The sequence below is a fragment of the Alligator sinensis genome, unplaced genomic scaffold (assembly GCF_000455745.1).
Source record: "Alligator sinensis unplaced genomic scaffold, ASM45574v1 scaffold359_1, whole genome shotgun sequence".
Classification (NCBI taxonomy): Eukaryota; Metazoa; Chordata; order Crocodylia; family Alligatoridae; genus Alligator; species Alligator sinensis.
The window spans coordinates 940,295-955,772 of NW_005842577.1; the positions used below are offsets into that span (position 1 = coordinate 940,295).

The window sequence follows — 15,478 nt, forward strand, 5'->3', positions numbered from 1 at the left end:
ATTCCTGTCAATTTCCGCCAGAAATCTTCTTTAGCTCCTAGGAACACCCTACCTATATCAGAAGGCGGGAGATAACTGCTGCTTCTTTATGAATTTAATGGTCCCTTGCAATCTATGAGTTATGAGTAGCTCCTTGCCACAAGTTGCATCAAAATTCAGGAGAGAGATTGAGAAAAAAAAAATGTTGTCATATTAATTCAAGGTGCCACTCTATGAAACCCAATCCTGAAACCTAAACAAGGATGACAAGCCACTCGTTGACTGACAAAAACACTTTCCTTGCTTCAAGAACTCTGAGATGCAAAGGCTTCAGTTAAGATCCAGTTAAGGCTTGAAAGTTCAGGGACTGGATTTTTTTTTCTTGGGGAGGGTGGAATTAAGAGTTTTGCTTAAGGGTTAAACACTGCATTCTCACCTACCACTCACCCGGAATAAGACAAGGGTCTATGTTTAGAATTATTTAACTTTTAGAAGTTGTAATGAAGAAAAAGATCTCACCTTGAAAATACCAGTAAGTACAATTTTGTTGCGGGGAAAAAAAAAAAAAAAAAAAGCAACTATGGGGGGGAGGGGGGCAGGCAGGGCAAGAACTAGTGGCTGTTCTGTTAATCCCCTAGCTGCCAGATGCAGTGCCACCCAGTTCGAAGCTCTGCCAGGTAGTTGAGCTCTATCAGGATTAGGCCATCAGATGATACTGTTGGAACTGCCCAGCCCTGCTTCTCAAGATGGATGGTCCCTCAGTTGATTCAGCAAGCACTGCTGACTCAAAGAGGAACCAGGCAGTTTGGCTTATTCAGGATCAGGCCCTCTACTCCCCACACACCCCTATTTCCATTAAGCTAATTTCTGTGAAAGGAGAATGTGGTCCTATGGAAGTAAATATGCCGGGTACCTTAATTGTTCACAAGTCTCACTAATGAAACTAAGAAACTAAAATTAAACAACCAGATTAAGACCTAAATTACATGGTCTTTAGCGGGGACATTCAACACATTCAACAACAGAAAAAACTTAACAAAAGTTAAAACCATCACTCTATGCGAAAGCCCAGCCACTTTGGCCTGGCAGCCCTCCACTTTGGTCAGGAGCACTGGCCAGGCAACTCAGAACAAAGTCGCCCAGATATCCTAACCTGCAGCTGACAAAATTCTATTATAAACACAGCCTGCTCAAGTCCTACTGCTACTTAATTTGTGTGCTCTTCCATGGACCAATCAGGTTGTTGTTGCTAGATTCCACACAGAGGCTACATCTTGCAAGTTCCCCCTGTGAACTAGGGCTAAGTACAGACAGTCAAAAAGCCTGAGGCTGAATCTATTCAATCTTTGCAGGTTAGTTCAAGCTATATACAGTGAACTGATAAGCAAATGAACAGACATTCACTTTTGATTCTGGAAGAGCAGCCACATGCCTGCAGTGGCCCAGGGCAGAAGCCAGGGGGTGCTAAAGCACACCTCCCTGTTTGGCTGGAACAGACAGCTTGGGCTAAGGCTAGCCCACTCACCCTGCAACACAGGGGTTTACAGGGGGAAGTGCAAAGCATCCTGGGATTGCTGGGGGACAGAGTTAGCTTGAATCTGGACAGGACCTGGGACAGAAGTTCAATAAGCTGATTTAAAAATCGGGTGGGGGGGAAAAAAAAAAATCAGTGAAGTCTGATACTATATCCATCCAGACTCATTTTAAACCAGTTTTGGCCATTTTGAAAGTGGTCTGTGTGCACTGAACATCTGTTGTGTTACATATCTGAATTGGTTTCTGATCACTTAAATCAGTTTGTAATTTCTGTCCCTAGTCTAGGAGGTTAGAATCGAACATAGCAAGTAATGCAGTCCCTGACATCTTACCTTAACAACGATACTACATAAAAAAACCTTTTTGCTTTAAAATCTGGTTTCAGCTAACAATCTAGCTTTGAGACTTTTTGAGACTACAAAAAGAAAAAAACCTAATCCAATATTATTAAAAGGGAAGACTTCATGCAGAGTTGTATGCAACTATTTCTATATTAACTACCACTAACTTCTCTGATGGCAAACAGAAGTACAGTTTTACAACTTCAACTTAGTAAAAGGCCCTGCTACATTTTCTTTAAATTCTTATTTTGTTTTCTTACTTTAGATGAAAAACATCTAAAATAAACCGTTGAAAGCTTAAGATCGACACAGTGAATTGACTACTAGTTTGTACAAAATGGTGCACCAAGTACATTTTACTGTACACCCATATTTTAAAATTCTACCTCCTACCTGCAGTACTGTTAAGATGACAAACCTGTGCTACTAAGCTACTTAGGTAGCAGGCAGAAGTTAGTTGGTTTTACAAACCAAGTGAAAAAAAAGGATACATTTGTTCTTCAAGTTAAGGGTTAGACCAAAACAAACAGACAAAACAACTCCGCCATAAAAGCCATTTAAATAAAAAAAAATTAACACGTTTCCTTCAAAAAGCATGAAAAGTCAACTTCAGCATCAGTAGATTAGCAATAATCAGTAGTCTTACTTGTTTTTTGATCATCCTACTCTAACTCCAGTCTTGAAGATGACGCATGTAACAACAAATGGCCAGAGGACTGCAGCTCTTTATTTGTTAAAAATATTCTTGCTGTCACATCTTGCAGAATTGAAATACCCCACAATTACTGCTTTTACAAAAAATATGTTTAATTCTTCTGGATATTTAAAGATCATCTTTTAAATCCTTGGGATAGCTTTGTTCCACCTTTCCCTGAAACTTCAATGAAGAATACAATCCATCTTTCACCATGTTGACATATCCTCATGGACGTACCAATTGTTTAAGCTTGGTTTGTCACAGAACCAAGATTCTTGAGGTCTTGATCTCTGGCATATTTTTAGATACAATATTTATCAAAATTTAGATTCATTAGAATTTCATCCATCCATACTGGCAGATTCATCCATTCACACCTAGTCTCCTCACCTTCCATCTCGCACATGACAGAGCTCAGTATTTAAAGTTTCTTATTCACATACTAATGATAAAGAATGTGCTCTCCACATTGTCATATTCTGCAAGAGAGGTTTGCTGAAGTGCTGAGACTTGACAGACATCTGTATGAGGTTTTATATGTACTCTTCTTGATAGCAACACAAAAAGTTGCCTTCTTACTAAATTTCATAGCTGCAAACAATGACAGGCAATTCTGTTACATTCTTAAGTGTAAAGAGCCTCACTCTCTAAAGTGAGTTCTCACATGCCACTAGTCCTTTAAAGGGACATCCAAGTCCATTCATAAACCACGATGTGGGTTTTGTCTTCTAAATATACTCATTCTCCAATTCTGTGATTGGATTCCATTCCCCTTGTGCTGCTTAGCAGATTTTCTTATTTGAATCATATTTCTAAGGCACTATCTTCCAAGATAGGGCTCCTAGCTTGTATACTTCTTTGGAATTTGGTAGTATCACAACGAAATTCTCAGATGCAGTTTAAGTACCTGCACAGAAAGTGAATGTATAGTGGAAAGCAGCAATACTTGCACTATTATATTTTTATCATATTGCTACCAGAAACTTTTTTCTTCCTCCCGTTTTTGTTCTATATCAATTTCCAAATCAATATGAATTGAATTTCAGACACTTCTCTTATGACATAGCTGAAGCACTTTACTAAATACCTAGTTCTTTATCTTGATAATCATCTTTCCAGAAGTTTTTTAAAAGCTTGCGGGGTTTGGGGTTGTTTTTTTTTTTTTTTTGAAAATAAAAAAAAAAAAAAAAAAAAAAAACCAAAAAGAAACCACTCACCTAATATGTAGATAGTCTTTTGATCGCTTCTTTGACCAAGGGAATTTGTCACCCTACAGATGTAAGTCCCAGTGTAATTGTAAGTTAGTGGGCTGTTGAAATGCAGAGTATTGTTTATAGACAGTAAGCCTTCAGGCCATTGCCCATCCAGCCTAGATTAGAAAGTGTTTAAAGGCAGTTAGTATCTTACTAGTTTAGTTTTGATAACAGTTCGTCCGACTATTACTTGCAGCCAAGATCATCTAAAGTTCTCTTCCTTTAGAAATAAAAAAAGTTAGCTTTCATGAAGCATCAACAGCCACGTTTTGGTAAAATGCTTAATAAACATCAATAACTTTCAATTAAGCAGCCACAACTATTAATTGCTGTGCAAGGTTCCTTTGTTTAGGTGCTATACCTCAAAGTTGGGTATTTCATAGCTAGGTTGCTATATTTTTGTGAGTTTACAGATTGCAACTATGATTAGCTGACAACACATCAATATCTGAACATAGTCTAAAAACAAAAGAAAGAAAGAAAATGTCAGAGGAAAAGGCTAAAGGTTATTTGACCTGAATACATGACTATAAGTTAAATCTCTAGTAAAGAGAAAAACAGCACAACCTTAAAACTGGATGGAGTATTTCAAGCTTTTTATATAAAATTGTTAGTTAGTGCCATTTTCTCCTGCTTTTTGCAAGAATGAAGATCTATTAAGGGCCTCTAGTACATCAAGTCTATTCTCCCAGCTCAACTCAGGGGAGCTGCTATACTTAAAAGGCAATTCAAGTCACCAATATTTCAATGTTATGTTATGAAACAGTTGATGATCAAGTTAAAAAGTTAAATGGCTGGCTAAATATAAATTAAATATTGTTGCAGTCACAAAATCTAAAACCAAGTTTCTTAGCTGTAAGGACCACCCCACTCATCTATGTCAGTTAAGTGCATCAGTGCCATACTATCAACGGTCCCATACTCTCACCCAAAGGATGGAGTTCTGTCAAAGGCCTGGAATGAAAGCTCCTTCCTTCTCTTCCACACATTTCATTATCTGCAACAGTTCTACATGCATGCACAGCCATTTCATCTGACAAATCTTTAGTTTGCATGAACAACACTAAAGGAACCCTATTTTTTGTTGAACACTTCTAAACATTTTGATGTGTGGATACTGTTAGTATTTTAACCCAATGGCAGCCAGCAGGTCTTTCAGGCTTAACATCTCAGCAAATCAGTTTCCCCAAGCAGGGTGTTGACCTCAGCAGACAGGCAAAAGACAACTTTTCATTAGTGCTGTAGATTCAGGCAACACATGCAAACATACTTTAATTCAAAAAAATCTCACCAACTGTTAGCTAGTTATGGTTATAGTTATCCATAGCCCAGCAAAAGAAACAATCCCTAGTGACTTATCTACAAGCATACAGTATTGTACAAGTACCAACTGAATCAGCAGAAAGCTGCATCTTACAAGTTAAAGATGGTCTTGCTGTTGTAATTAAGACCAGTTCATTCTTACTGATTCAACTGAATTGACAAGGAAGATTCATTTGTGAGGGGTTTTGCCCATATATCTATATACATGGCTTCTTTCTTTCCATCATACTGGGTAATATTCAGCTCAAGCTTTTATGATTTTTTCTACCTTATGAATCAAGTCACAGCATTTGCCTATCATAACAGCAGGTTAATTCTACAAGTTACTCTCCGTAATGAAGAAACTTAGCACTGTTATTCCATTGCAGAAACATTGCCTCATTCTACACCAAATTTTCCATAATGTCTGCAACAAGTAATATCTCACCAGGCATGACTCTGGTCAGCTACCTCCATGCGATTCAGACTAAGCAGTAACTGTGCTGTTATTAATACTTAGCTTTGCATTCTTTCCCCTTGTAACAAAAAGCCAGGATTAAGTTTCCCTGAAATAGGTTGCCATATTTCATGAACCTGTCTATTTCATGTGTATTTTGGTCTGGGTTCAGATTTCTACATCACCTGTTTTGTCAGATGCTGCTGGGCAGATCAGATTCATATTGAATTGAAGTGCTATCAAGGGAAGTGACCTAGCTATTAGTTCTCCTCTTTGGACAGCAAACCCTGACATTAAAAAGGTAGCCTGTTTTGACTTATGAAACATCTTTTGCTCCATCTTGTTTGACCAACATTTAGTTTCAAACCTCCATATACTCATTTTCACATTTTAAAAAAGCCCTTGTTTTGCTTTTCCCTGTATCAGTTTGTAGCATTTCACTTTTAACTTGTGTATACATGTATGCGTACATTAGAGCTGCTTTAATGGTCACACTAAACAAACTAGAAAAATACTTTGATGTGAGAAAATTTTTAAATATTTTATTACAGAACACAACACAAGACTTAAAATGACAGACAGACACACAGAACAGACAGACAGACACACACCATTACTCTATAGGGTTTACTTTAGATCTCTTCTTCAAAAAAGAAAATTGTTGCACTACTGCATCTTTAAAGCAGCTTGTGAATTAACCAGTCAGAGAAGTTTGGGGATTTAGCTACACAGTGGCCACAATAGTTCCCTCCACCCCCCCACTTAAAGTGCTTGCAATGCAATACCAATATTATAAAAAAACAAAAACAAAACAAAAACCAATAAACCCTAGTACCCTTGTTATAATATTGATGTTTACATATATTGCTCAGTTAAATTTAGTTATGACTCAACTGTTAAGAGTGTTTCCTGTAAGTTTTAAAGGGCTTCAGTTTTTTCGCTGCTGCTGTTGCTAGCCATTCAGAACAGCTTACTGGATAAAATTTTTGTTCCTTCACACTTAGCAAGGAAGCCATAAACGGTAATAGAAAATAGAAGCAGCTTGTCAAATTCATACATCACATTTCTACAAAATATTAATGGCTCCTTTGCAGAATTGCTAATTTGTGACAAGTATGTTACATTTTTGTTTGTTTGTTTTACAATTGTCCAAAGATTTTAGGATGCTTTAAAAAAGGCAATTGACCCATGCATTTCAAGTCTCTTCCTTGTGGTGCAGGTAGTGCTATCATGGTAGCAAATTTCATATGGTAAAACACATAATAGGGCCATCCACAAAATGTTAATGATATTTAGCTGCCACGTCAGAGTAGCTGAACCAACAGGATTTCTAGAAGCAAGTGTTTTTATTCGTTCTTTGATAGACAAGCCATCTCTAACACGCTAGGAATAGATAATGAACTACTGCTTTAAGAGCATGGCCAATTTATTGAAGCCTTAGAGCATGTTCTACCCCAACTATAAATACACCATGTTAAATATTAAAAACATCCTGTCTGTGCAAATGTCCGATTCAGATTTAATTGCATGTCTCTAACTCGCAATGAGATGAGACAACATAAATAAATGCCTGGCAGTTGTAAGCTCAAGACAACTGTTATAAACAAAATGCTACTTAAATTTGGAATAATCCTTTATCCCTCAAGTACTAACCAGGAGTACAAAAACTTCCATATTAAAGTTTGCCTCCCACATTTTTCAACCAGCCTATTTTTCCCCTTTTCCATCATCTTTTGTGAAACATAGTCCACTTCAAAACTGTATCAATTTTCCCTTTAAAGCTGACTGATGCCTTGATGTGAGCCATGGTATATTACCTGCATTTTCCTGAAACTAAATACACACAAACAACTATATTGTGAACAGAAGCATATATAGAGGAAAAAGCCATAGAGAAACAAACATTTTTAAATGCCTACCCTTAAGTGGCTTCAAGCTTTATTCAAGGCAACAAAAATATTTTAGTAATACTTACCTGGTCCAGGTAAATTCCATAGGTAGTGGATTAGAATCAGCATTGCACCTAAGTTGAACATTCCCTCTTCCAATGAACCAATTTCCATCATAGCCAGTCACTGAAACTTCAGGGGCATCTATTATTAAAAAAGGTATCTTAGTGGGCCAATAATTAAGAAAAATCTGTTAAAAACAGTTTAGATTCAAGCATGCACCATATAATATTTAAGAGACTAGATGGCAATATTTAAGACTTCTAGTATGTAACAGTCCTCCTGCCTGAAGAACTAGGTAAGCAATATGGAAGTTGGACAATTTCTCAAATTGAGTGTGTCCCAGAATAAGATCCCCCGCCCCATCATTTTTTATTTTTTTTTTGAAAGGCAGAATGAAGGAACAAAGATCTTTCCTTGTAGTAAAACTAAGTAGCAGCAGCTAGGGAGGACAGCTAATAGATTGCATGCAGACTTCACTTTTGCCCAGTAAGCAAAATAAATTTTCATCCTGTGTAAATATGCACACTGATTCTAAGCAGCTAATTCTTGGAAAAAGGGCTTGTTATTGAGAAAATATGGTAATTTAAGTCTATTTGTCTCTCTCTACTGGGCCAGGTAGCTGTTTAATGTTGTTTTGTTTTAAGAGTAGAAACAGGGTGAGAAATAAACACCAGCATTAGAAACATCTCAAAGGAAGCAGTCAATTGCAGCACATTACATGCCCAGACTGGCAGGGTTTTTTAATTATTATTTTTTAAGCCTCATAATGCAAATGACACTCATCCAATTTATTTACAAGAGGTTAAAAGGCAGAAATTTAGAACTTCTGTTTAAAATAAATTTCCTGCATGAAATGTATAGCAAGAGGTTAACAGACAAGTTAACAAGCACAAAAGGTTAACAGACATGCAAAGTGACAAAGAATTTAGTTTGCATCTGACACCCAGATATGGTAGGATGGACTCTTGCAAAATGGACTTTTCACATTGCTACATTTCCTGAATTTTTCTTGAAAGAACACCTAATAGAATCACACTAGTAACACTAACATATTTTAGGAGCAACTTTGACATGGCTTCACTGGCTAAAATTGTGTCTTTAAAGTGGTTTTGGGCAGAAAAAAAGGATTCATTTTATTTGGAGGGAATAAATAAGAAAAACAACACACCACTCTAAGTCCTAGAAACTAAAAACACAGAATCGTAGTTTAGTTGTTACATGAACTGAAGGTTTAACTTTTTCAAGAGTAATACTTTTTTGAAGTATGTTGAATGTGGCCCCAAGCACGTGATTAAAGGATGCTCAAAGTGTGTATTAAGTCTCCATTGCTAGGCAGAGCAATCTTCTTCAGTTAAGATGACAGCCACTGCCGCTTCTCCTGGTGTAGTTAATGGGTCTACCACTTCCAGTAACAGGATGAGTATTTTACTTTTGTCCTGTATATTGCACTTACTTTATTAATCCCTGCCAGGTTTGTAACAAAATATGCCTACCATTACGGCTAGGTGTTATTAAATGTTTGTTGGGTAAATGAAGTCAAAGTGGAGGCTTATTTAAAATGGTATTCATTGGAAGGCAGACAATTACCTGACTCTCCCTCCCTCCTATCCCCCACTACAGTACTAAAATCAGTTTACTGAACTCCTAGTATGCCTAGTCTTCTACTAAACCTTTATCAAAACAGGTTTTACAACATTAAGAACTTGCTTAAGGAGTAAAATGGCACCACCTACAAACATTTTCTGACCTCTTGCCAAAAGTGTCACTATTTTTCCCACAGGCCCTTCAATCTTACCCCTTTCTTTTCTGGTTTAGGCCCTCTAAGCACTTTCCATTTTAGGTGCATCTTCATCTCCCCTGAGTAGTTTGACCAACTCAAGTGTGCCTCAGTTTCTTCTGTTTTGTTTAACCTGTTATCTGTGCCCTTATGTCCACTGAAGTTTAATCAAATATGTTGGTTACTGTAGTTAAATGGAGGCTATCTGGTTACACACAGGTTCAAGGACAAAAAATACTTTTGATCTTTGTTAATAACATTTTTGCAGCTGAATTAAACAGGGTATTAACTGATAAAGAATTTTTCTTCTCTGAGACCACAACGAAAGGATCTGCGCTAATAAAGGAGATCTTATTTCCATTCTACCCATTGTGTAGTTGCATCTTTACGTAAACTGTTCAGTCCCTGGGGTTTCCTCATTCATGAAGTTCACCAGAATTTCACCCCAAGCATTATTTCTAATTTAGAATGACAATTGCCATTTTAAGCATTTTTCAATGCTTCCTTTGCCTGAAATGGTAAATATTTGTTACATTTAGAAATTGTACAGCTGACAAACTGAAGCCCAATTTAAAAATGGTTGTAACAGTAGTCATATTTCAGAGGGGGACAGGGGATGACTCTTCATCTCTCAGGTAAGCAGGTAATCAAGTGGCAGCATGCCTTAGAGTCTGAAGTTTAGGACAAACTCAAGAATCTATTAATTCTGTTTCCTAGTCTGCCAGTTGCTACTGCATATTCTTGGTCAAGTCATTTTGTGTGTATTTTTATGTACTCATTTGTAAAACTAATTCTTGTTTTTAATTTCTTTTTTAAATGGGTTTGGTATCTTGTACAAAAGTTTAGTAGTAAATCCAATACAAGTAATTATAACTCATTTAAATAGCAACACTAATGCTTGATACTTACATTGGATGTCCAGCACGTAAGAATATCTTATCTCCTTTTCCAAAGCTGGGTGCTTTACAACACAAGTTATACGTCTTCCTCTTGCAAATCTGGTAGGAATGATTTTATATTGACTTACAACTGTCACTGTTTCATTTGGAAAGGAAGTTGAAATAGATTCCATTTCACCAAGGCCTCCTTCCCAATCAACATCTGCAGCAGGTTTCCCAGTGGCTGCTGTACAAATGGCTGCTACTGTCTGATTTTCACCATCTATTAAAGAGTTTGGTCCCTTTGCAAGGCTCACAGTGGGTTCAACTATTGAAAAAAAAAAAAAAAAAAAAAAAAAAGTTACATTTTCAGATGAGAATGAGAGAAAACAATGGGGAGAGGGAGTACTGAAATGCACATACCCCTCATTTCAAAATGAAGTACATCAACCACCAGTTAAAAACAGGACGTTAAGTACCAAGTAACATCCAATATACTAACAACTGACAACTTAAACTGAAGCCCCATCCTGCCTCTTACTCCTCGCTGTTTACCCAGTCAGTTATCTAAACTTCAAGGTTTCATTACAGTTTGGATATTAATATATTGAAATCTCCAGAAGTACAAAATAGTTTTCTGACATTTGCAGTAAAAATCTATTAGTCAAGTTGATTAGAACACGGGTAGGCATCCACAGGCTGCAAATTTCCAACCCAAGAGGGCTCAAGCCATTTGCATTTGCACATGGTGCAGATATCCAGCCCCTTTGCAGTAACAGTTAGGCACAGGCATGAGAACAGCAAGGAGGGCTTTGGAAGAGGGACCTGCAAAGAGGATGGGCAGCTTGGTGCAGCTGTGTGCTACCCCATCGTCTATGTTGCCCCAGGCTGGGTCAGACTTTTCTACGATACCAGCCTCTGGATTAGAGAGATTTGTTGTTTTCACTGCAGGAACTCAACATCTAACATACTACCCATGAGTTATCTGTGAGGACAACACCAGCAAAGAAAACAAGCTTCAAACCCTCTATCAAAATTGTGCTTTAAGAATGGAGAGTTTCTACTCCACCAGGCCCTACAAAAAAGTGCTATTCTGGGCTTCTGTCACATTTCACCTTTTCCAAGATGCTCAGCTGACAAGACTTTCTACATTAAGTTCAACTTCTTTCTTCACACTGAGACTCTGTTTAAACACCCGTTTCAACTGATTCTATACAAAAGATATAAAACTGAAACCCATTTCACATTGGACATGGAAGACCAACATTCTTAGACTGAATATGATGCATCTATCACAGCCTTAGAGCTAACTACATGCATATGCAGACATTTTTTTTAAGCCAGATAAGAAAAAGGAAGTTGAATGTGGACTGAGTTTGTAAACAATTGTATGCATGTGGTGGTGGTTTTCTTGATATTGGTTTTTTTTTGGGGGGGGGGGGGGGCGGCATATTTTGTTTTTGTTTAAACATACTTATTTTTAAGCCAACGACCCGAGGAAAAGTTTGAACTATACTGCTACCATTAAACGTCTCAGAAGCAAATCAGACAGTAAACCAAACAGTTAAAGGCATTAATGAATTGGTGCATTATTTATATTATTTTTCAAAAGTTCTGACTGTCTAAATGAATTCAAGCTTTAAGTTGACACCAAATTCTGTTATTCCGATTATTTCCCCTGTACAATCTTCTACCACCAACACCCTTAAAAAGAATTTTATTAAACTGATTTAATCTGACCACCTAGGCTATTCATTTCATTTCAAAGACTAGGAGATTTTTTTTTTAAGCTACTTATGAATCATCTTGGGTTAGAAACCATATTCATATTTTTGGTTCAACCAATTAAAGTGACTATTGCATAACATTTATTTTGGTCTGTAAATTTATGCTAACAATAGCTAATGATAATGTTAAGTTAATTTTTTAATTCCTCCCTTACCACCCCCCCCCAAAAAAAAAGATTAGATGATTTAGTAAGGTTTGTATGATACTGCTCCACATCTCTCCCCACCAGGCAACTAAATTCTCTTTAAAAAGAGAGTTGGTATTTTAGAGGAATCAACCAAAATGCAGGTTCCCTTTTTTCCCCCCCCAGGTACAACTATAGATCTATAGAGTAGGAGAAGCTTGTAAACATATGGATTCCAAAGGTCCCCAGGCTTTAAACACATACCTAAGGAAGCAGCCACAACACAGAGCACTGGACTGCTTAAGCCAGATAAAGAGATGCAGCTATAGAAGAGAGATATGGCCCAGTCAAGTTGGGCCCCTGCTCTTGAAGACCAGGTACAGACATTACACTTTCACTAGTATAAGGGATCAGAAACTAGTCTATACTTGTCATAGAAGAGAAGTTTGGCACACACAGGCTGGTTTAAAAGTGGGGAACCCAGCCTAAGATTTGCCATCCTCCTATCAAAGGGCAAATGCATATTCTGTTTACTACTGACCTAAGCTACACCGCTTACAGAAAAAACACGCAACTTAATCCTGCTTCAGGCTTTTTGAATGTCTGGACCTAGCCAATGGGAACAAAAGATTAAAAAGTGTAGCCTGCTCTGACTTGGGCATCATACTCTACATGACATATAAAGAATCTTTAAGCAAGATCTCAAGTGCTCTACGTCTTCATTCAGTATCAATCACAATCACAGTCAAAATACTTAGTCACCTGAACTAAAATGAGTGCAATAATTGTTTTTAGCAGTTACACTGATGTTTTATACACCGTTTCCCAAACCAGAGGGGCAAAAGGAGAAAGCATGAGCTGATCTTAAACTGTAAGCATGAGCACAGGTTAAACTAGTTAAAAACTGAACTCTAAACATCCTGTAGCAGGTACATTTTGCTGGTCAACTCAATTTATGGGTTGACACTCAATAAAAGGTGTTTTCATTAGTTCAGTTCACATGTGTCCTCTGCCAGGCTTAAAAAAAAAAAAAAAATCAGTTCAGCTTGATATTTAATAAATAGTAAGTTTAGAGATGGTCTCTTCAATACTGAATCCCCAATTAGGTCTTTTTTTCTACCTTTTAAGAGCATTCAGCAACTAACTTTCACAAAGACCTCACCCCTGATCCTAACTACAGGGTTTAATAGTTGTGGAAGCCATCTACAATTTCTCATACCTTCTGAGCAACCAGCTTTTCAGAACTGGGTTTTCACTCATTTGTCCCATGCATCTATGTTGACTGAAATCAGAACTCACCTTGCTAAGAAGAGAGCAATGTACATTTCACACCATGAGGCAAGGTGCTTTCTGCAGTAACAGGCATAACTGTGTCCTGACAAATGCTGCATTAACTTCAAACTGTAGCAGTAACAGCACTAGGAATTAGTATTGTATTTTACTGGCCTATTTACATAGAGAACGGCTCAGTTCTGTTAGCCTTAGTGATGTTTCCTATTGTTTCCCCATCAAGAAGCTTAAGTATTTCATGCTGATGTCTCTTGTTACTCAAGTTTTATTTCAAGATGCAAACATTTTTTCTTTTTAATTTAATGCAAGGGAGACGGACTTTATTCAGAACACTGAAGATGGCCAAGTAAAAACCAGAAAATATTCAAGAGCAACTAACTTATTACCAAGAACTTATTTTAGATTTTTCCAATAACCTCTTTCATAATTTTTTTATTCAACTATCTTCCCATATCCTCATCTCCATCCTCCTCCAAAACAAATCAATATTGTTGTATTTATTTATCTGTTTTCCTGTATTTATTAATATCTCAGATGGAAATATCAGCAAAATGCATCACTTGCTTATTTTAGGTCTGTTTTTCCATTCTACTGGACTTAATTTTACTTATTAAATGTAACAGTTTTATTCCTTAGGCCAAGGGTGTGCCAGAGATAATCTAGCCCACCGTGCTGCCTATGTGTCTCAGAGCTGCTACATTTGAAATGGCAAAATTTCTCCTTAAAACGTTTTAGGTCATCAGATTGTGCTGTGAACCCAAAATACTAGCTGAATTATCACTATCTATTATCATCTCCTACTTGGCAAGTTTGTTTTGTTTTTTATTTACTTGTTCAAGTGTTGTCTAAAAGTTGGGTCAGAATTTTATTTATTTATTTACTTACTTACAGCTTCCCCCCCAAATAGTGTGCTGGCTGGCTTTCTTATTTATTTTAGTATATGCAGTTTCAGCATATTGTTTCAGCCATCTTAAGGTAATGTCATCACCAGTTTGAAGAGCTTGAAGGCCATCAGGTAGCATCGTAAATGGACAAAAGTCAATAATGTGGACATGGTTTGAACTTATCCACACAGGCACTGGTTGTCATTGTGGAGGCCCCACTGGTATAGGTTTCAGGCACACAGTGACCACGCCCAGTCTGAAAACTGTTGAGAAGTGCCCAATAACCACATGGCCAGCTAAATCCTGGTTGACTGACTGCAGAGTCAGAGGTGATGATTGATTGATGCTTGTGCTGACCATTCTTTATGCCATTAAGTAAGGAAAAGTCAAAGGGTTTTGAAACAGTAGACCATATTGGGTGTTCTGAGGGAAGCAGAACTATTGATGCGTGGAGAATGTCCCAGTGCACTGGCAGTGTAAGATTATCCCCGAGTCTGGCTAGTAAGTTTGCTTCAGCATCTGTGCAGCAGAGACGAGGGGGGAGCAATGTTACTGAGGACTAGTAACCATGCGAGTGGAGTGGGGTGCAATGTGCCTGACATGACACATCATAAACATGCAGTTGGGTGTCCACTAATTTGCTGTGCAGTGAGCAAGCCCATAAAGAGACAGTATTCTGCAACTGAGTAATATAGTGGTGGCTTTGTGGCCACCAAACAAACTGCATATTTCAACACACCTTTACCATAGACCACTGTTAGCTTTCAATTAACTAAATTTTTCATCATTTACATATACATTTTAACAATCTGATCAAGTTGCTAATAAGGTGTTACACAGTGGCTTGGTCTTAAGTAGGTAAAGATGCTACTGTTTAAGATGTCCTGATTTTGCAAAGTAACTTTGATCCTTCTCAAACTTACTGTATTCAATTACTTCCTCTAACAAATTACCAAAATATTACAGGGTCATTTTCATATTCAAAGTCTCTCTCTGACCTCAAAGATTCTTACAGTTCTCAAGTCATTACTCAAAACCCTACTTCACAGTGGAAATGAAAACCTTGCATTGCTCTACTAAACTTGTCTAGAAGAATCAGAAGCTGGAATTATGCCAATTGCTCTTGATAAATAACTACCCCTTAGCCTAAATCCACATTTAAGGATTAGTGAAGCTCTGTAGGTTCAGTGTTCAGAAGTGTTTAGTAATAGCTCTTTCCC

At 37.4% G+C, this 15,478-nt stretch overlaps 1 protein-coding gene across 1 annotated transcript in view; it reads right to left on the reverse strand.

Moving 5' to 3' along the window:
- The window catches only part of NECTIN3 (nectin cell adhesion molecule 3), a 76,734-nt gene that overhangs the window by 51,730 nt on the left and 9,526 nt on the right, over window positions 1-15,478 (reverse strand). The window contains exons 3-5 of the mRNA XM_006032511.3: window positions 10,204-10,500; window positions 7,541-7,658; window positions 3,771-3,922 (exon numbers count right to left, since the gene is read on the reverse strand). Of these exons, the coding sequence (XP_006032573.1) occupies window positions 3,771-3,922; window positions 7,541-7,658; window positions 10,204-10,500 (567 nt within the window). The remainder of the gene's footprint in view (window positions 1-3,770; window positions 3,923-7,540; window positions 7,659-10,203; window positions 10,501-15,478) is intronic.